Here is a 23,334-nt window from a genome sequence, read left to right on the forward strand (position 1 = left end):
AAACTTTTTTGAAACACAACGAATGCAAAAAAAAAGTATTATTGTCACTCACTCACTTACAAATTGTCAATGGATTAAATAATAACAAAATATATATAAATACATATATACAAAGAGTACCTCCCTAAATATATATATTATAATATTAAATATAAGGCAATTTTTTGGAAACAAAATCAAAAATAATCTTTACCTGCATATTAAAAAAAAGGAAGAAAATTAAACAAAAAAAATAAACTCGTAGCAAACGTAGAATTTACTGTAGACTTAATTGTGCATTTGTTAGAATAAAAATAAAATGGCATTAAATTCAAGAAAATTCTTTTATTTATTTAAAACATTAATAAAACAAAAACATTTTCAAAATTTCCAGTTTTGGATTTTATTTTTCTATTTGCGCTTTTTTTGTAAGAATTATAATTATTTTTCTTCATATTAAAACAAAACAAAATAAACATAATTTTATTTACAATCATCACAAGCAAATCAGATAAAATATGTTTTTACTTTTGTATTTTTTCTTTTCTGAATCTTTTTCTATCTACAGTCTTTTGTTTTTGAGAACTCTCTTCATTTATGTTTATCATTCATTGTGCTTTGAACTTTCCTTGTTTTTCGTTTTTCATATCTACTTATTTTAAAATTATTCGTTATAAAATAATACTCATTTATTTATTGACTTAAATTTATTTCTTAATAAAAACTTCCTGCATTTCATTCTCGATGGGTTGATTGCGATTTGGAAATTTCCCTGTTTTAAAATACTCCTCGATTTCTAATAGACTCTTACCTTTGGTTTCGGGTAATATAAAATAAATATAAAATACTGCTAGCAAGGACACTAAGCCATAAAACGCGAAAACATTCTCGTTACCCATGACATCAACCATGGATGGATAGATTTTAAGTACTAAAAACGACATAATCAAACCAATGCACACAGTCATTCCGGATGCGACACCTCTGACTTTTTGAGGATAAACTTCGGATATCATGTAGAATGGCAACGTTAGCAGACCCATTGTGCTGAACATAAATTGTAAGACAATACAAACAGCTGGCAAGAAGGGGGCGTGGTCTAAGATCACAGGAAACCAGGAACTAGCTGCAATGAGTAACATACAAGTGGCCATACCGGAACCAGACACCATTCCGGCGGGCCGACGACCCCAGGTCTCGAGGATGTAACCCAAACAACATGTTGTGAGAATTCGTCCGAGGCCAACGAAAATGGCGCACAACAGAGGATCCATTTTAACACCGGCCGTTACGGCAATTTGTACAGCATATACAACTACAACCACGACTCCGGAGAATTGCTGGAAGAAGAACATCCCCAACATAATCAGGAGTGGCTTATAGACCTCGGGCTCTTTGATTGAAGTGAGTAGAGACTGTTTTCCATCATCGGCAGCTATCTGTGAGGTCTTCTTGATTTGACTGAATTCTGCTTCAAATTCTTCATATGTTGTGTTGTCTAAAGTAAATATTTAACAAATTAAAGCAAATTTGAAGAGTTGTTAATAAAATTTCGTCAATTTACCATTTTTGTCAATTCCACGGAAGAACTTCAGAGATTTCCTAGACTCTTCACTTCGTCCTTTCTGCATCAACCAACTTGGAGATTCTGGCATTGGTGTTACAAGCAAGAAGCAGAGTATTTGATAACACAGACATATTGTGGATATCAAACGCCAACTATCCTAAAATAATAAATAAATTGTTAAATACTAAAATAAACTCTATCGAAATTCTTCTAATATTTCAAAAATCTAGAAAACTCAAAAATCTGAATGACAATCAGCATCAAACAATTTATCAATATCATAATTAAATGATAGCTAATTAAAAATTTAGAAACCGACAAAAAATGCTGGAGTCATATCGGAACCCTGAGGCATATCGATTTTATTGTACTAGTATATCATTTTAGATCATCATCGGTGTGGAGGTGTCAGTGCAAAAGGGTTTGAATTCCTAAATATTGCCATAGCTCGGAAAGACAGAGTGTGGCAAGGCATTTCACATTTGCGTAATACGGCTTAAGAACGAATCTCTGCACTGGACAGTACGTATGTATGAGGCATTACCAGAAGCTTTGGACGTATAAAAGTCTTGTAGATAACAGCCAGATCAGAGGGGGTGACAAAATCTTGCATCAAACATCTTGCAGCATTTTTGTCTACATCTCGTATGTGATCGTTCCACAAAAGGTGATTGGTAACACAGCATTGGGTGTTCGAAGCATTAAATTCCACGCGGTTTTTTAATCCTCATTGTACAATGATATTAAGGTCGGAATTAATGAGCTTATCATTTTTTTTCGTTGTAGTTCCACATCCGATGAAGAGGGATGTGAGTCTGAAAACGAATATGAAAAGCTAGGAGTACTATCGTCAGCAGAACAATATTGGATTAGAAGTTGCAGACAGGTGATCATTAATAAAAATGAGGAATAGTGTTGGAGATAGAACAGAGCCCTGGGGCACATCAGTTTTTATTTTGTGGTTTTCAGACTTGAACCCATCCAATACTACAAGTATTGAACAATCCGAAAAGTAATTACTAATCCAATGAAGGAGGGATTCGTGAAAACTGAAACCACGCAATTTCAAAAAAAGAGGATGATGCCAAACCCTATCAAATGCTTTAGAAATATCTAGTGCAATAACCTTACATTCTCCAAAGCGGTGTAATGATTTGCTCCACTGTTCGGTGAGATGAGATCACCAGTGGACCTATTGCTACGAAAGCAATATTTGCGGTCATTAAGAAGCTTTCGATCTTCGAGATATTTCTTTAGCTGATACTGTAGCAGCGTTTCCATGACCTTGGAGAGAAGGGACGTAAGTGCAATCGATTGGTAATTATAGGGCTAGGAAGATTCGGTATAGGCTGGACAAATGCAGTTGTCCATCCGCCCGGAACAAGACCTGGGGAGTAGGACAGATGAAAAAGCTTACGCAGTGGTTTTGACAGTGTTGAAGAACACCTCTTCAGAACAATATCGGGGATACCATCCGGACCAGCGGATTTCTGAATGTTGAGATTTTTAAGCACTCCTGCCACAGTACGAGTTCGAAAAAAATTGGTCCCATAGAACCACTAACTCGCTCAAGTATACCGGCGGAGTCATAACACAATTCTACACTGGCAGCGTAGAATTGGCGAGGAACTGCCTAGCAAAGAGATTAGCTTTCTCTAAAGAGCTAACAAATTTAGTGTCATTGACAACGAGCGTAGGAACCGATGAAGAGGAAGAATTCCTCTTGTTTGGACGTTCAATTTGTAACACAAATACAAATTAATTTCTAATAGTTGTTACTTTTTTTAGCATAAATTCTAAGCGTTTTTTTAAGATTAGTCTAAGCTATGTGAAATCTAAGAACTTTTAAAGATTTTTTGAAAACTGAATACTATACAAATTGTAACTGAATATTGAATATATCAATTATAGATTTGGAAATCCATCAAAAAGTAATTCATGAATTTAGTTAGCTTAAAAAACCCTTAAAAATATAAATATCTCATACTCTTAGGTGAAATAAATAAAATAAATTAAACTTACCCTTATGAAATATCCCAAAATATACATAGACAATATTCCAAGTGATAATCCAACAGCTGTACCCAAAAGAAGTTTCCCTCTAATTTTAGGTAAAGTAATTTCGGCTGCATAAACTCCAGTTGGAGAACAAAATAGTCCAATCATGATACCTTGAAATTGACCATGCAAAAAAAACAAAATTGATTAAAATATAGCCAGCTAAATAATTAGAATTTCTTTCGCTATTTTTCTCATTTTTAAAGAGTGAAAACATTTGTCTTGAAACTGTTCGATATCATGAGAAATTTGCGACTCTCTTTTTATAGGACAAGATTCTATTTATGAGGAAAAAGAAAAGGTGTTTCCACTTTTTTTTAGAATGTGATAAAATCGCTAATATAACAGAAATACAAAACTAATTTTAACATAAAGCTCGTTCATTCTATTTAAAATTTTGAAATTTGAGTTAATTATACTTCAATAAGTAAGATTTCTCCAGATGAATACTAAATTATGTTTCTTCGAATTCTTCATTTAAAATCCGATTAAAAAATTGAGTCTATTTCTTGTCTCATTGAATTATCTGAGTATCATTATTAAACTTAACAAGACCTTGAACTTAATGAAATGTTTGTAGGATTTTCAAAATTTCAATTGAACATAGAAAAATTCAAACCTAAGACTTTGATAAACGATTTTCAAACCACAAACTTTATTTAGAAATCGATTTTTATTATGCTGTTTTTAATACGTACCACTTATAAATCGTCCTATCAGTATTTGAATAAAAGCCGAGTCCTTATCTTTTTGGAATGCTCCAGCTATTAACGCCCATCCAATAATACCAATTACATTATTAACCAGCATTGTTCGTTTACGGCCTATTTTGTCAAGTAAATAACCAACTAGCATACCACCTAGAGGACACGCCATTGTGTTTATTGAAGCTAAAAAAAAATAATAAATTGTAAGATGAAGAAAAGAAAGAACTTTAAAACCATCAAAACAAGACTTACTTACCATACCATGATGCTTCTGATGGATTCAGGTAGATTTGTTCATTTTCATCTTGAAATTGTTTTAATGTTACAGCAGGCATTGCAACAGCTAATCCAGAGCCGATTACTCCAGAATTGGCAAATATCACCATGAGGGTCTAAAATGGCAAAGTAAAAAGAAATTTTGGAATGAGGTAGTAGCTTTTTAACGTGACTGTGATAAAAATAATTGAGTGTTTAATTAATTTGTGAAAAATTGTCTGCGAACGTTAAATCTCATCTTTTAGTATTGCCTACAAAATCTGGTCCAATTTTTACATATGTTTTTAAATTTGATAGATTACAATTAAATTGGTAAGCATCGATTAAGCTTAAGGCTAGCTTGTAAATTTAAAACTGCTTCATCATACATCTCATTGCGTAATCCTTGACATTTGTTTTGTAGATAATTTTAATTACAACTTATTTTAATAGATCATTTATTTTAAGCACCGACTTAAAATTAAAATAAATTAAAATTAATAACATATGAATTATTATACTGAGGTACTGATTGATTTATTCGGAGTTATTTAAGTTTATAGTAAAACCTAGATAAGTGCATATATCTTAACTGTTTCTGAGCAACATATTCGATTCTATTGTTTTATTTAAAAACCATCATATAAGACACATTCGCTTGACTATCTTTCCCTCTTAAATTTTTTCTCTTTTGTATAATTTTAACGAGTTTAACTTCAAAAAATCTTTAAATTACTACAACTGTATGTTTAAAAATCCAAACATAATAATATTAATCTAGTACAATGGTGAAGTTTGTTATTATTTAAAAAAAAATGTTTTCATTCAAATACAGTGTGCCTAAGTGCACTAACACGAGTTTTATTGAACTGCATATAAGCCTCATATGTGCTTAAAAAGTGAGGCACTCTTCCAGGTTCTACTGTAAATCAATACAAATTAATGTTAAACAGTGAAAAATAAAACAATGCTGGAATGAATTATTTTTATTGACGGAAAACAGTTTTCATATCTACACACATCTCGTTTTTTAAGATTCAATTTACTTATCGAATCTTTTGTTGCATTCAAACTCAGCTGAATGCTTAATTACTTTGCTTTTTTTTGTTTTGTTTTACAAATGTAAGACTTGCATTCTGTTTTGATATTATAATGAACTTTAGTATTTACTTAACGATTTGTATTCAAACAGCTGGTTTAGGTACTCGTATAATCATTTTATAGCGTAAGATTTATTTAACAGCAGGTAATTCAATGGAGGAAAAAAAACTATTAATAATTTAATTTGGCCTGGCTTAAGCTTAAAGAATTATTAAATGTGTTTTGTTTAAGATGATAGAGTTCAAAATATGTTCTTTTTATTGATTGTTTCAAGTATTTCCAATGAATTCTTTAAACCAGAAATTTCTGACCTAAGTTTTTATGCAAAAAATAATTTTTAAAAAAGGTTTTAAGATAAAGAGCATGACTCGTACTTTCTTATGTATCAAAAATAGTTCATTTCTTTACCAAGTTCTCAAGCGTTAGAACTCTGACTAAAATCCAAGTTCGAGAGGGAACTATTGCATCCTAGGATTTTTAAACTCTGTTAAGCAATATTTTATATTCTATAAACTTTTAATGACCGAGTAATATGAGGTTATTAAATTTCAGGTCACAGAATTTTTAATGTGCATTGTGCAATGATAATAAATGTTTATAAGATAAATTTATAGGCATAGACAAGTCCAACTCGTTTGAGTGTAACACAAGCTTTATGTCGTAAAACGGATAAAGATCTCAAAGGAGTATTGTGTCCATGAACATTATATGTATATAGAAAAATAATTTGACATTTTGCCTGTTTAGAGAAGACAAGCCGTCTGTTTAGACTTTATGTTCATATTTCATATCATATTTATTGTAGAAATAAATTTAAAAATTTCAAAAAAAAATCCTTGTGTCTCCTTTATCAACGCATCCCATTTATCCCTGCCACGGTCACTTAAAGTCTATGGACGTTGTATGAAAGATGTATGGTCTGTAGACCCTGTTTCAATTTGTGCAACCTTAAGGTCTATAGATATTCTAACCGCATATATTAATTAATTAATTTGTACCCACGATTTATTTATAAACTGAATTTAATTGCAAAATAGTTTACCACCAAATTAAAATTGACAAACATTCACTGTTATTTTTTGAATGAATGTCAGAATTGTAAGTCAAAAATTCCTACGAAGTGCTTTGAAAGTGGTTAATTATTCAAATTATGGAACGTGAAGAAAAGATGGAATTTTAAATTGATTTTAGAACTTTTTCAAGGAACTGGCTGTTAATTTCTCAAAAAAGAGAACAATTTTCTCATCGTAGAGCTGTTTTTTTTTAATACAGTTTTTGTATGCAGTTATTTAATGATTTATTGTTTTACATTACAATTTCGTAAAAAAATAATGATTCGTTTTTAACTTGTCGATTTTTGAAAAATGAAATATTTATATTAAAAAAAAAATTACAATCGCTTTGGAATGCCTGCGAAAAGTTGCTCTCTTAACTCACAAATATACACCTTAAATTTCAGTTGGCACATCAAATATTTAGAGGTGCCCCAACATCATTAAGTTTGAAGAAATTCATCAATTTGGTCAAAAAATAAAGAAGATCGTATAAACACTAAATGACATTTTCAGTGTTGTCTGTTATTATAATATAAAGAAAATATTGACCTTGAACTGTAGGCATTAAATTGAGGGGGTAGTGTGGTGAGGGAGGTAATTTCACAACTCTCTTCAAACGTTGTTCGATCGCCATTCAGTCACTTTGCGAGCTTACTTTTTATTTTGTTAAACGCTTTGATTTTCACACGAATATTAAGACTAAACCTTCATGTAAGAGTATATTTTCAATTTTCTGTTCTAAGTTGAAGTATTAATATTGCGATACTTTAGCAAAGCATACATTTTTTTCTTAAAAATGTCTCAAGTCGAAACCCGATTAACGATGACCTGTGCTGTGTTTGGTTTACCAGAGAAGCTACTTACAATGACGTTATGAAAAATTATCTATTCATTTAATATAAGCCTGAAAAAAACAACAAAAGAGCCAACAGTTCATGAAATATCTGAAAGATTGGCTCAGGAAGTCTTGGAAATTTGGCAAAAGGCATCGGCGCGGCGTCGCTCTAAACTGTTAGACTCAAGCGAATATTTCAACTTATTCGTTCGTATCACGACATATATAGGACGTTAATGAAACCTTATCAAGGACGTCAAACAAACAAAAACTACCAAGAAAAAATTAGTAAGTTCGTCACTGAGTCCCGTAAATTATTTGATATTAGCAGTTGCAAATGCTAACTTATAGCAAATTGTAACTGTTTAAAAGACAACCGTGTTCCCAAAGAAGAAATACATTTTTTTACTCGATCAAAGATCAGTAAGTAAATGATGATAGGGGGTGTGAATTTTGATTGCAACTGTAAGAAATAAGAAGAAAGACAAGAAAAATAAAATGTGTTGCGTAACAGAAAAACAGTTGACAAACCGTGTTGTACTCGTTTTTTACGTGATGACTCGACAATCGAAAGCAATAGTTCGAGTGAGAGCATAGCTTCTAATCTTTTCCCTAAAACACAAAAACAAAAAGCTACACCGCTAAAAAAGAAATAGATTACATTTACCATTGTAAGCCCTTGCCTGCGATCGGACTGGAGTTTCTGAAAGAGCCTACGCTATTATAGCTTCGTGTGGTGACATTGATCGCTCAAAGTTGCGTCGTGAAAGAGCTGAAGTCAGATCGGCCTTACAAGATTCAGATCACAAGAAAATCCTACGCGGTATATATTTTGATTTCAGAAAGGATAAAACATTGGTTACAATCCAAAAGAATGGTAAATTTTATAGAAAAAGAGTAGCAGATGATCATTATGTCATTTTATCGGAGCCTGGAATTGACTATTTTGGGCATGTCATGTGTGAGTTGGGAACTGCTTAATCCAAATCAGTGAAACTGAGCGAAATAGCTGATGCTGGTTGCGATAGAACAGTAGTGAATACAGGTTTTAAAGGTGGCATTGTTCGTTTGATGGAAGAAGAAATTAATAAACCATTACAGTGGTTTATATGCCAGTTGCATTGTAATGAATTACCACTGCGATATCTGTTGCTACATTTGGATGGGAAAACTACAGGACCTGAAAGTTTTTCAGGTGCTATTGGAACTCAATTACTAAAACGTGAAAATATGGCAATAGTCCAACTCACCGTCATTTCTACGCAGTTAACTGAAATTACAAAGAACGATTTGAGTACCGACCAGAAATATCTCCACAATAATGACCGCTTTCAGCACTGGTATTTTGTATTCCGATTTGGCTAATATTGAACCTGGACCCCTAATCCGTTCTAGATGGCTTACAACAGCAACTCGAATTCAAAGGATATATGCTACTAAAACGCATCCCCAAGAAAAGCTGGTGATATTAGCCACGTACATAATGAGAGTCTTTGGTCCAAAGTGGTTTAAGATAAAATGCAATCTCTCCTGTATAAACCGAGTTAAGCACCTGTGGCAAACCATAAGTTTGAGCCGATATTTAGACTTGAATTTGAGGAAAATCATTGACAAAGTAATCTAACGCAATGGATATTTCGGTCACCCAGAAACTAATCTTATTTCTATGCTCGGAGAAGAAAATAAAAAAAGAGGCTGGGATGCGACCCACATTGATAACTTCCCATCCCGTCTGTCGATTTGTCTTGCTTAAAAGTTTGTCTTTATGTACTCGTATCAATTTTTAAAAATATTGCGTACAATTTTTTATTTTTTGTAAAAAAAAAACTGTTAATTCGATTTTTTTCAAAATTTTATCGAATGTTAAAAACAATATTTCTTATAAGATAAAATAAGTTTGAAGCCAATATTTAAAATTTTTGAAAAGATATTTGAGTCGAAAATCAATTTTTACCAACTTTTATAATTTTTTTTTAGGTTTTTATTTTTTGTAAAAAAACTGTCAATTCTATTTTTTTCAAAATTTGTCATAGTATTGAAAACAATATTTTTTATAAGTAAAAATTAGTTAGAAGCTATTATCTCAAATTTTTGAAAAGATATTTGAGTAGAAAAACATTTTTTATTAACATTTCCTTCTTTTGATACAAAAAAAAAAAAACAATTTAATATTTAATTACTAATTAATTTCTTAATAAAAACGTTTATATTGATTTGTATCTCTGTTGGGGCACCTCAAAACATTAAGACAGGTAAACAATGTTTTGTACGTTTCATGAACTCACTGAAAGGGAACAAAAAAATGTTCATACGTTATCACTCCACCCTTAATGTATACATATTCTTTTTAAACCAAATATTATTTAGACAATATAAGAACTTATTCAGAAAAAAAATATTCAAATTGTTTTATTAATTTAAGAAAAATAATGCCTTCAAATCAACAATTTTATTGGGGAGTACCGTTCTGGAGTAATACAAAAATATATTTTTTATATACAAAGAAGCCAAGAAAAATAAAAAAAACACTACTGGGTAGCACGAACTTGCTCATGTATCCGGACAGTGCCATTTAGTTTCTAAAAACAAAATATTTTTTTAAATTTGTATTTGAAATTTATAAAAAACGTTGCATTTTTAGTTTTAAAATACTTTGGTATGCAGGTATTTAGAACTTATTAATATACGTTTAACATTTCAATTTTGTCAAAAAGTGATAACCTACTCTCAAGATATCAAGTTCCGAAAAATAAAATGTTTAATGTTTTTTTTAAATCCAAAAAACAAACAAAAACATTTTTGATCATCAAATAATGTTAAGACAATAAAAGAGCTTGTGCAGAAAACTAAGTCGGTTTGTTTTTAAAGAAATTCCACTTTTCGATTTTTTTTACAAAAAAATGGTTTTGAACTACTATTATGTTTAGTCTTAAAAAACCCCCAAAATGATGTAAGAATACGAAACTTGTCATTTTTCATTAAAATCAGTAAGGCAGTTTTATAAAATTTAAAGTAATGAAAAAGTATTTATTTGACAAATGTCAAAATACGTCTGCTTAAATATTGGTACCGAAACCTATTGTTAATAAACCTTATATTATTTTAAGTTTTAAGATTTTTAAACGTTTTGCAATAAAAGGATGTTTGCGATCAAAACTATTTTATAAAATGTTAATATTTGTGTTTAACATGAAACCAATATTGTCAATATATGTCAAAAAAAAAGAGATAAATTCTTTTGTACCTAATCATGAAATTATCGTAATTTATATTTATTTTTTGAATCCATATGGCCCAAAATATAAATTAAGAATGAAAACGATGTTATCTTTTAGACATTTAAAATAGAACTCGGAACTGATCAAACAATTTAATATGTGTAATTATGTTAATAGCCAGTAATTATAAACGTAATAAATCAAACTCTTTCTCATATCCAATAAAACAATGTGTTATTTTGATTTCTTTTAAATTTTTGGGTGTGTTGTGTACTTAGATGTCATGTCGTAAAAAAATGATTTCAGGACTATTATTATACCTACCATTAAAAGACTCGTGTGTTGTAGATAAAAATAAAGAAAATAATACTTTTGATTTTTTTTTGTAAAGCAAGATAATAGAAGTCAATAATTTTTGTATTAAGGATTTATTTAACTAAGAGATCTAAATTTAGACAAAACATTGTAGTTATTTTCTATTGAAGAGAAATGTCTTGAATAAAATAATCATCAATTATCAAAACAGGAGGACTTTTTAATGTCGTCTATGTGTACTTAACTAAATTTTGAACTATTCAAATGTTTTGTTGTGAGTTTTTTTGTATAAGAAAATGGAAACAAATAAGAAATAAGTTTATTTCGCATTCCTTTCACTTATTTGAATCTCTGGAGATAAAATGTAGGCATTTTATTGTTGAGTTTTTTATTTGAATATATGTCTTCCCAGTTCATTAGACTTCGCCTTCTTTTATCTGTCTCATAAATAGACATACATTTAAAATCAGAATGACTGCAATAAAATTACATCATTGCGTAATATATTCAAAAAAACAAAGATTAAGAAAAGTGAAACTTCAAATAACCCAGAAACAAAGGTTCTGTACAAAGTGCAGCACATTCACATTATTTTATAACCCACAATTACATTTTATTGACACTGAATAAAATAGAGTTATTACAGTTGCCAACTGCAGAGGTTTATAACAAGATAAAATTATACTACTTACAATTAATTCAAAACATATAAGATCTTAAATAGTTTCAATTTTTGAAAAAAAAAGTACAAACATAACTTTCCTTTTATATGCTGCAGGATTATAAAAATGTTCTTTTATTTTTTAAAGCTGATTTAATTTGATTTGACCAATAAAACATAGTTAATATAAAAACAAAATGTTTAAATCATATTTTAGACTCTCAGAAGTATAGCCTTAAGAAGGAAAAATCGTACATGCATTTTTTATGACAAAACTAGCATTTTCTGAATTGAATGCTTCAAAATTTGTAGATACAACTGTTTCAAAAATGTTTTATGTTCCAAACAACTTATTTAAATTATTTTTGGTTTTCTTATAAATAAATCCAAAAAAAAATTGCTGTACACAGTTGTTTACTTTATCATTTAATGAAACCCTTTCTGCACAATTTGGAGAAATAGTCTTCTAAATTTCTACAATTTTTTTTTCAATTTTCCAGTTTATGAAACATAATTTACCAAAAGAATCTTATTGATGAAGCAAAAGTAAAAATGATATATTTCTTTTGCAAAAAAATAAAAAAAAATATATTAGTATTAGGTTTCTTACACCAAACCCAAAATCCGGTTTTCGTGGAATTATAAACAAATAGTTTTATATAAAACATACTAAAAATTAAACAAACTAACCTTTCGAAACATTCAATGCTTAACTAAATGTAAACAAAACAGCTCTGATGCCTACTGTCAAAATAAATATTTTACTTTGATATTTTGAAACTTTGTTTAAAAAAGACCACAACTGAAGTTTTAATTTAAATAAAATAGTATAATTAATTACTTACTGTGGTAAGTAGTTAATATCATTTATAAAGATTTCGTATAATAAGAATTAATGTTTTTGTTATTTCTTATTTACAGAACATGGACGAGAAAAGAAAAAAATAAGAAAAGAAAACTGTGAGGTAACGAGAACGGGGAGGACGGTTTCTATGTTGAAACAATTTGTGAAAGACACAAAATTGTTTAGCAAAAATAATTCGAAAATACAACATATTGTGTTCAACTTTCTTTTTATATATTAAAATCATTTTTAATTGATCAGAATGCATTATATTTTCACAAATAATAACAAATAAACTTTTATTTACAAATCGATGACAGTCCATGTTGAAAAATTTAAATGTCAAACGTGTAAGTATTCAGCGTAAACGATTCTCAGGTTTCCGGTTAATTTTTGACGAAAACTCGGTTTTGGGTTTGGTACAAAAGTTTTGTTTAAGGTCAATTATGTCTTCTTTATATCTGAAATAATTACAATTGGAAGAAGAAATAAGTAAAACATTTAACAGAGTTGTCTTGGAGCTAATAGGCTACAAATACACCATTAAACTAACCTTATGATTTTGGAAGAAATTATTGAAGGTGATTTCAATATCAATATGACATTCCTACCGTTCTTAAATCCAAACGATCATTACTGGTAAATTAGATATTAACTTTAAAAATGTTTCGTTTCAAAAGTTAGTAGATTTAATGAAGATTGGCAATTTAGGCATAACGACGCTAGCAGCGCTGATTGCGTGCAAATCAAAATTAAATTTTCAAAACAGTTTACCGCACTTATTTTATAATACAAAAGGAACTATTTTTAAGTGATAAATTGTTAGGTCATTTTATACACAATTTAATTTTAAGTTGATCATTCTAAGTCCAATGTAATTTGTCTGGTAGTTCTTCTTATGCGTTATTGAATTCTGGTTCTTAAAAGTTGATTTTAAAAGTTGGCAAAAACTGGAAATTTTTCAGAACAATTACAGAAACTGGTATAAGTGTTCAATTCCTGGTGAAAACAAAAGAAGTTATTATTTCAAAATCTATTTCCATTTTCGAATGAACTTTTCCTTGATATAAACATTTGAAGAAGAAGAATATTTTCGCTTATTTAAACTATGTTTGAATACCCTCTTACAGCCTTAACCATTAGATCGATTGTTTTTAAACTTGGAAATTAAGGTTTTAAGCAGATTTGAATTGAACATTTATTAATATTCTAAACGCCAAACATAACAACATTTTTTTGTAAAAATTTGGAAAAAACGTAACGTGATTTTCTTAATTTAACTTCACCGTTGACAACAGAACCGTTGTTAACTTCCTATAGAAAGTTATTGTAATGGGTCCGATTTGACGAATTGAAAATTTTTACATTTCTCGACGTTTCAAGGTACGTAAAGTCGAAATAAAAGATTTTTTTAGAAAGATGTCTATGCGTGCGTGTGTACGTAAGTACGTTCGCGACGTATTTTTCGTCGTCCATAGCTCAATTTTTGTTATACGGATAATAATGTAGAAAGATGCAGAAAGGACCATAGCAATTTAAAAAAAGGTGAAAACGTGAGACTTAAATTTTATATTATATATTGTAACGTGATATCAAACAAATATATTTATGTAACAAATACATTTAACGTTTTTTTTTATAAATAAAAAAAGTGTAAGTTGTCACCTCGAACATTAAAAAAAAAAATTATTTTATCTGCAAAACAATTTTGTGCAACGAAAAATAACGTTTTTAACATATCTTGGAAAATTTTAAGAAAAATGGAGTTGACAGTTTATTTTTATAAGAAATTAAAACCTAAAAAAACATTGCTTAAAGTTGGTAACAATTGAATTTCGACTCAAGGATCTTTTCAAAACTTTGAGATTATGGCTTACAACTAATCTTTACTTATAAAAACATTTTTCAACTTTCGGTAAAATTTTGAGAAAATCGAATTGACAATTTTTGCAAATAAAAAAATAACTAAACACAAATTTATAAAAGTTAGAAAACCTAAAAAAGCATTAGATCAAGTCCGTAAAAATAGATTTTCGACTCAATTACCTTTTTAAAAATTAAAAATATTAGCTTCAAATTAATTTTATCTTATAAGAAATATTGTTTTAGGCATTCAATACAATTTTGAGAAAAATCGAATTGACATTTTTTTATAAAAATAAAAACTTGAAAAAAAAACATTACTTAAAATTCGTAAAAATTGAATTTTGACTCAAATATCTTTTCAAAAATTTAAGATATAGGATTAAATTAATTTTATTTTATAAAAAATGTTCTTTTCAACATTTTTCAGTAATTTCTTTTTATAAAAATCTAACATACAATTTGTTCATACAAAATTAAAATCTACAAAAAATATTACGCAAACGTATTGAAAATTAATGTTCGGTTCTCTTTTCTTTCTTTCAATAGAATTTATTGACTTCATAATAATTTCATTAATCCAATTTTTATTTTTTGATAAAAGAAATAAAAACTTTTGAGAAGTGCTATTAAAATTGGTAAAAATCGGCTAACGACTAAAAATCTCGTTCACAAAAATTGATTTTGAAATCAAAAATATTGTTGGTTATTTTATTTTTTTTTAGAATAGTAATAGTAACTTTTTTTTAACAAAACACGAAAACTCAGAAAGCTTCTAAGCGAGACAGACGGGATGGGAAGTTATCAGTGTTGGTCGCATCCCAGCCTTCTTATTTTTTTAACTTTTCTCAGAAACTAATGAACTGATAACTTATAATAATATTTGATAATAAAAAAAGGACATTTTTTTTGGAATTAAATAAAAACATTATTTTTTGATTCGAAATTAGATATCTCAAAAACGAGTCAAAATACCAAAAATGTTTTCTAAAACCATATTTATATAAGCATAAAAATTATTTTAATTAAAAGTCACTCTGTCGCTTTTCGATTAAGTAAATGGCACTTAAATTTTTGAAAATATAATTATTTTCCAAGGATATTTTTGAATCTTAAAATGAACGTACTATTTTTAAAGATACTCTATTGAAAGAGGAGCATTTAATTGTTTTTAAATTTCCTGATCTAAAAGTCGTATATTGTTTTTCTTATGGGTCGTAGGGGAACCGTAAACTGAGATTAATAAATACTTTTCTATTTTTCTTCAATAAACTTTAATAAGATAAAATACAGTCGTTTTAACAGTTATTATTTTTCGTATGAAGAAAAGAAGAATTTTGCATTTGAACATTAACTTTAGCAAAAACAATGTTTATCATGTTAATCATTTAATTAAAATCGAAATTATAAACAACTGTTTTTTATCTTACTATTGATTTAACTTGTAGAAACTACCACAATAAATTGCTATAATATAAAATTTAAACTTTTAAATGCGATAAAAGGATAACGTGTGTATTGTATGTCACAAAAAAAATATCGAACTATTTGAGATTTGAAAACTTTTTCAAATTACTTAATTTATCAACAAGAGTTATGAACAATTTCTTTCACAAATTATAATGCACGTGGTTTAATATTAATTATTAATAATTATAACAATTTCTATTTTAATTCTAGGCAAAAGAAATAACCTTTAAAACAATTTAAATGTTTATTTGTTCAAGTCAAGACACTCACCTGTCTTAGAACAGCCTTTTTCCGTTCACCCAGTGGTTTATCTTGTTCCTTTGACGCCGCCACCGACAACCGCGACGACGGGGGTAGTCCAATACCTGAGCATATATCAGGCTTTGATTTTCCATTCTGCAAGACTTCCGATTCGTCCTCACGATACGAAGGCATTCTTTTGTCAATCAATATTATTTTAAATAATAATTTTGTGTGTTGTTGTTTTGTTTTTGTTTTTAATCAAAATTTCACTTTTTATGGAATATATTTCTCTTGAACAGAACACTGAAGAAACAACACAACACACTCAATCAAATCAGTTATGCGATCGATAAAATATAAATTTATTCAAGAAGAACCACTTTGAGGCAATTAATCTCTGCTAAGGAGAATGCTTCCTCGAACACACAATTTCAATTTAAACTTCAATTTGACCCCGAATTGAGAACTTATGCGAAGTCTTAGCGCACGATCACAAAATTGGAATATGTCGAGAATAGTAATTATTATTAATGATTAAATGATATTTTATTTACATATACATATTTTTAAGTACATGAAACAACATTTCAAAACACTCAATTTAAAATGACAGGATTGAAATAAAATTAAGATTTTTTTGAGTACTGAAAAAAAAAACCTAATGAAGCACGAAAATATTTGTATATTTTTATTTTCTTTTTTAAAACTTTAGAAAAAAAATAAACAAAATTGCACAACTAATGTGAGAGAATTCTCAAGGCCAAATCACCGGCGACGAAGGCAACGACGACTAAGCGAGACGGTGGGAACGTCAGCTGGCAGCAGGAGCGTTGACAGCAAAAAGACCAAAAGACTGAAAAAGTCAGTGTGTCAAAGCAATAATTTGCCTCTATACAAAATGTTGCTATGTTTGTTAACTTAACTATGCCGACTCGCTATCGCTAGGCTAGGCTGTAGGCTACACAACCGATTGTAACGTTCTAGCGGCGACTTGCAATCCGAATGGCACTTCCAATTCAAGTGGAGTAAGCTTTATTGATTGGCAAAGTCTAAAAAATGACATGCAATATGCAATAGGTACGGAACGTGCCTAAAGTGGCTTTGGTGGTTCACTTTTGCTTTGTGTTGTTGTTGTTGCCTTTGTTGTTAACAAGCTGTAACTCACTGGAACTGCAACTAAATGTCTTGCGTAACTTTTTATTTATTCTTATTCTTTTTTAATTTTATTTTATTGTTGTTGGTTTTTATTAGTTTATTTCAAGGAAATCTCGAGGAGCGAGCTTCTGGGTTCAATAATTTGTTGAATGATCACAGGTTTTTTTTTAAAGTTTAAGTTTGTACAGTTCTTACGAGTTGAGACCGAGAACAGAGCAAGCAAGGAAAGGAACTGATCTTACCAGCCGATCGCAAAGTACTAAATCATTTACAAGAAAAACACAGCGAAAAAGACTGCCAAAATTTTCTATATTAATTTGAACTTAACTCATAAGAGTCATAAGAGTCACCCTCATCCTCACCCTTGCCGCGGCAGTAACGTCACGACTTACGACACGAGTCTTATTTTGAGAGATCCGACTGCAAAAAGTGAATTCCTTCTTGTTTCCTTTTTTAGCTCAAAAATTAAGAGAATTGCTTTTTTGGGCGAAATTTTTAAAAAATTCTTACCAAAGCAGATTTTAGCGGAATTTATGGCGAAAAATTGACTAAAGAGTCAAGAAAGAGAAATATGGTTTGGGAATTTAAGTTCAGAAAATGTGCTCTTGCTTAGCCAGCCATCATATGGTTGGTAGACACAACAACACAATATTTATGTATAGTATACAAGTTCGACGAAGCATGTTGGCACAGTCACCTCGTTTCGAAGCAACTGCCAAGAAATTGAGAGATAGTGGCAGTCGATTGTTTTTTGATTATTTTTCTTTTTTATGTTTTGAGGAAGGAATTAGATTTGTTTTTTTTTTTTTTATTGACAGACGGAATACGTCGTAACGATAGATTACGACGCGAGACGCGATGACCGATGATGACACTTGAAAAATGAAGTTCATTATCATGGCTGTTATCAATGAGCATGAATGAAAAGCGTGAGTAGGTTAAATACAAATAATATTATTGGTTCATGGTCAAGTGCGGTGAGTTGCCGGTAGAGATTGCATAATTCTACGCAATTTAATATGGTTAGTGTTTATTTTCGTTTTTTGTTAAGTCATGTTGAAAACGCTTTTTTGTGTAGAGTTTTCGGGGGAACTAGACATTTTTTCAATATAAGATTTGGTCGCAAGTGTAAGAGGTGATTTTCTTGTGTATGTATGGAAACTTTAAATTTGGCAAAAATTTAATTTTCATTTAAAAAAATTGTATAAGTAGGGGAATTTGTTTGTTTTTGAGTTTGTTGTTGAGTTATAGAATTTGATTCAATAAAATAAATACTTTATTTCTTTTTCGATGATGAAATCGTTTTCAATGAACAGCTGATGTTTGATTTTATTATAGTTTGGAAGATTATATTGTTAGTTTTACATTCAATGATCAACTTTAATCTCAATTACTGATTGATTACGAAATTTTGTTCAATGATAGCTACCAACCTGTTAACAAAAATTGGTTTCAATAATGAAAACCAATGATAGCTATTACTGGCCCCTAATTCCTGATGGAACAATGCTTTTAAAGAACAATTTGCGAAATTAAGTGAGTATTGACTATTTATTTTTACAAAAACATTTATATTGCAATAAAACAAAGTGTTCTTGCTTTTGTATGCGAGGTCAGCTAGTTTGTGGTGCTCTTTTCGTAATTGACTTGGGGCTTCTTCTCCCTCTGCTCCAATTTCTATTTTCGTTTTTAGAACTTCACATCTGTGACAGGTATCAAGCTAGGGCTTTTTAAATTTTATATTCACAGTTTTGTACATTTTTGAAAATTTCGAAAGTGAAGCTACTGATTGAAATTTTTCGCAGTGTAATCTATAAATCGCTGAAAGCGTCAAATTACTGTGAAAATATTTGCAAGCACTGTTTCTTCGCGTATAGTGTGATTCATAAGCTGGAAAAGCGTTGATATGTTCCCGGATCTCGATTTCTATTTGTGGTTGAGTCGTTGTTCCTGCTGAATTGATCTTCTTTTAAACAACTTGTTTAATAAATTGTTTGGCTCCCGGAAACTACGCCAAAATAAATTACGACAGAATTTTTTTTGGAAAAATCGCCAGAAAATTCTTCGTACAAAATTCTGGCTTTTTTTCCTAGGAAAAAATCCCAAATTTTTCTGGCAAAATTTCGGAACTTCAGGCATTTTTTCCTAAACATTTTCTGGCGTTTTTTCCATTTACAAAATTGAAAAAAAGGCACGAAAAAAATATTTGGAAATAAAATTTCTGGCGTCTTTTCCTTTTTATGTTTAAGGGAAAACGCCAGAAATCTGTAGATATTTTGTATAAATTGTTGTAATAAATAAACAGTTTTACTACACATTCTTTGTCTCTATCATCTATTGTAAGAATTATTGTTTAGTTGCTTTCGCGAATTCATCATTGACACTTGACGTTGTGAAAAAAAAGAATGCAACGTTGTGTTGTTGCCGTGCAGACATATGAAAATATGCTCGGAGTGCAACTTAAAGTTGCAAGCTCAAGCAGTTGCAGATTCAAACGAAAATTACAAATGTCCATGCTGCCGGAAAATCGTAGCAGACACTTTGCAAGTTTACATTTAGTAAAAATATTTTGTTCTTTAAATAAATTGTTACAAATAAAAAAAATTATTGAAAACTTTAGTAACCACGCCGGCCCGCGCCGCGTCCGCAACCTTATGGCAGCGCCTCGCCAGCGACCGCCCCCCCCCCCGGGTGCATGTCAGGGGCTGTTTTTTTCTGTTGTGATAAAATGTCTACAATATTGACCAAGTAGCGACTTTTAAAATTCAAAATTTTTTCTAGCTTTTTTTCCAAATTGATATTAGGAAATTAGGCCAGAATATATCAATTGGTTTTCTGGCCTATTTTCCATTTTGGTTTCTATTTTTGTTTTCCATTTCTGTCTGGCACAATTTCCAATGTTTCTGGCTTATTTTCCACAAAAAATTCTGCTTCTCTTTCCACTTTGAAGCAGAAAACATTTTCTGGCGTTTTTTTCCAAACAAAAATTCTGGCGTAATTTCCGGGAGCCAATTGTTCTGTTTCAGGCAGAATTGAGCGAAAACACTTTTGGCAAATGAGTGTTCTTTTTCCCTCTACTTCTAGAAAGTATTGGTTTGAAAATTTTCGATTTCTTGGGTTCTTAGGATGTTTTGCGTTCCTTTTTGTCTTCGTTTCAGAAACAATAATCAGACCACATGCATATGCGTGTCGCAGATTGTAGTTTCCTAGTGACCAATATTTTTGAAAAATATTTCTTTGGTCCTCTTCATAAATATTTGTCTTACACTTAATGCGACAATCCACTGAAGGCTTAAACTCTCTGGCTTTAATAGCTTTTCCAGAATTTGTTGTGTAGGCTCTTCCGGTATTTCGTTTTGATTTTTTTGTAGTTCATCTTTCTTTCACATGTTCATATTGATCTTCGGGTATAATAATCCCTTCACAAACACTATTACTCACCGATATTTCCTGATTACCACATAAGTTTCTTTCCAAAAGAGCTGCGACTTTGCTGAGTATCTTCGCTGTAATAACTACCGTCAATGCTGCTGCTTTCAGAACTTAGAGAAAAGTCAGGATCTTTCACGCTGTCATCATCATCGTCATAATCAAAAATTGAAAAATATCGAGATATATTCTCAACATCAAATTCTATTCCATAAGATGATTATTGAAGCTGTTTCATTTACAACTGGACTGTATAAAAATTCGACGTCGTCGTCAACTAAATATATCAGAAATATCGTTATTTTATTTTATAATGCTTCACAAATCGTAACATAATAATCTTGTCTTTATGAGAAACTCACCTTTTCTTTCTTTGGTTACAATTTCACTTTTGTCGTTAATTATTGAACTTTGGTGGGCATCTTTCTTTAATGCCATAAAAAGTATCTTTTTTGATCTGTTCATCTTTTAATGTGTTTACTTTCCGTTATTATAATTTAAATTAACTTAGAAATGTGCTAGTACATATATACGAACGAAGTAAACAGAAATCAAACAAAGAATCAAATAAAAATATTGTTTTGGCCAAATTTTCTAAAGGAGCAGCTTACCCTTGGACGAACTTCTTACAAATGATTCTATTTGCAACATCACTTAAATTCCCACAGAAGAAATCCGTTGCATTCCTAAAAACAACTTAGGTCGTCTTAAGACATGTGTTTTGTAGCGATTTAAAGTAGTTTAATGGCTTATGTGGACTTAAGCTGTTTTATAAAACTGAGTTCGGTTCGAAACTAACTTTTTTTTTTGAAATAGCTTATTTCGACATAAGCTGTTAAATGATTCAATTTTCGTAGGTTTAAGTAACTTATGTTGACTTAAGCAATGATTTCTTTTGATTTCCACTTGAAATAAGGGCTTATATCAGGACTTAAGCTATTTCAAAAAAATATATTTTATTTTTGTTTTGATCAATTTTGGCTCAAGATAGACATAAGCTGTTGTGCAAATGCATTTTTTGTCCATTATAGCATAAGCTCCTTTGATTTTTTTAAATTTAACGTCTATTTTTTGTCGTAGAGTAATGGGACCCAGACTAAATGAAACATAAACGAAATGGTAAATATGTGAAACTAAAAACACGATTTTCGCTTAAGCTTTTTTAACTTATTGGCACAGTATGAACTGCATTAAAAAATCACGCATTACGAAATCTCTTTTATCAAAATCTTGCGCATAAAAATCTGGCAACCTATAAACTCGAACGAGAATTAGTAAATATTTTATTTCTATTACAATTATAGATCTGCCTTACATTGCTTATGATTATGAATATTCTGCTGCGAGGTTTTGATTTGCGAAATTTTGATGCAGTGAGCATTAATACACTAGCGAGATTTTTTTCTGAAAAAGCAAAATTTTGCTATGCGATATTTAACAATGCGACTTTTTTTAAATGAAATATTTTAAAAGTGATTCGTTACAAAAGATTTTTGTTTGAGGTCAATCGTACCGATACCATGAAAATGTTGGCAAATTATACCTGAACTAAGTTTCGACCAAACTCAAAGCAAATTCCGATCTTGAAAACAAAACTTTTGGGGCGTTTTAAACTTCTAATAGGATGTTATTGTAATCGGTCTAATTTGTAGAATTTAAAATTTTGACAATTTTTAAAGGTGTCAAGGTCCTTAGAATCTAAATCAAAGCTTTTTATAGATATGACTGGAAGTGGGTTTGTACTGACTGACGTTCGGGATACCATATCCCTAAAACCAATAGAGACATCGAAAAATGCAGAAAAAGCTTGAGTGGGTGTTTTTTTTCTATAGTAATAAAATCCCTGACAACAGTGCTCGCACACAGGAATATTTAAGAGTTGTAAGTCACTAGGCCCTAGTTCGCAACGGACTGTTGTGCCACCCAATTTATTTATTTTAATAAAATAGTGAACATTTTGATTGACCCCATAGATCGCACAAACGAATAACACTTGTGACTTCAATCAAATTATAAATTATTGGCATAGTTTTTTTGTTGATATGTGGTAAAATTATGAGAAAAACCAAAGCAATGGTTCTTTTTTTAAATAAAAACCTACAAATAAAAAAAAACAATACTAAAAGTTGGTAATAAATGATTTTCGACACGAATATCTTACCAATATTAAATATTTTACCTTCAAACTATTTGTCTAATAAAAACATTGTTTTTAACATTTATACAAACTTGAAAAACATCCAACAGCCAAGTTTTGTTTAGAACAAATAAGAGCCTACAAAAAATAAGAGTCTACAAAAAATTGGTATAAACTGATGTTTGTTTCCAAAATTTCGATAAAAGATGAAAGTATTGTCTTGAAAATGTATTTATTCTATGCAAAATTTTGTTATTAAGTGAGATAATTTTTTTAGCAAAAAAAATTGGTAGAAATTGGTTTACGGTTCAAAATTCCGGAAACAAAACAGATATTGAAATCAAACTTCATGATAATATCATATGCAAAATATTGTTGCTAACTTTTAGTTAGTGTTTCAGAAAAATTAAATTAAAAACTTTTTTTACAAACACGAGAATCT

The 23,334-nt window shown here is 30.0% G+C and overlaps 1 protein-coding gene across 1 annotated transcript; it reads right to left on the bottom strand.

Moving 5' to 3' along the window:
* Nucleotides 1-356: 356 nt before the first annotated feature.
* LOC129952607 (facilitated trehalose transporter Tret1-2 homolog) lies at nucleotides 357-17,575 on the bottom strand. Its single transcript, XM_056065292.1, has 6 exons — nucleotides 16,199-17,575; nucleotides 4,568-4,703; nucleotides 4,303-4,494; nucleotides 3,569-3,717; nucleotides 1,544-1,703; nucleotides 357-1,477 (listed from the first exon to the last, which is right to left on the bottom strand). The coding sequence occupies exons 1-6, from the start codon at nucleotides 16,361-16,363 to the stop codon at nucleotides 687-689; spliced, it is 1,593 nt and encodes a 530-aa protein (XP_055921267.1). The 5' UTR covers nucleotides 16,364-17,575; the 3' UTR covers nucleotides 357-686.
* Between the last annotated feature and the right edge of the window lie 5,759 nt (nucleotides 17,576-23,334).

The sequence above is a fragment of the Eupeodes corollae genome, chromosome 3 (assembly GCF_945859685.1).
Source record: "Eupeodes corollae chromosome 3, idEupCoro1.1, whole genome shotgun sequence".
NCBI lineage: Eukaryota > Metazoa > Arthropoda > Insecta > Diptera > Syrphidae > Eupeodes > Eupeodes corollae.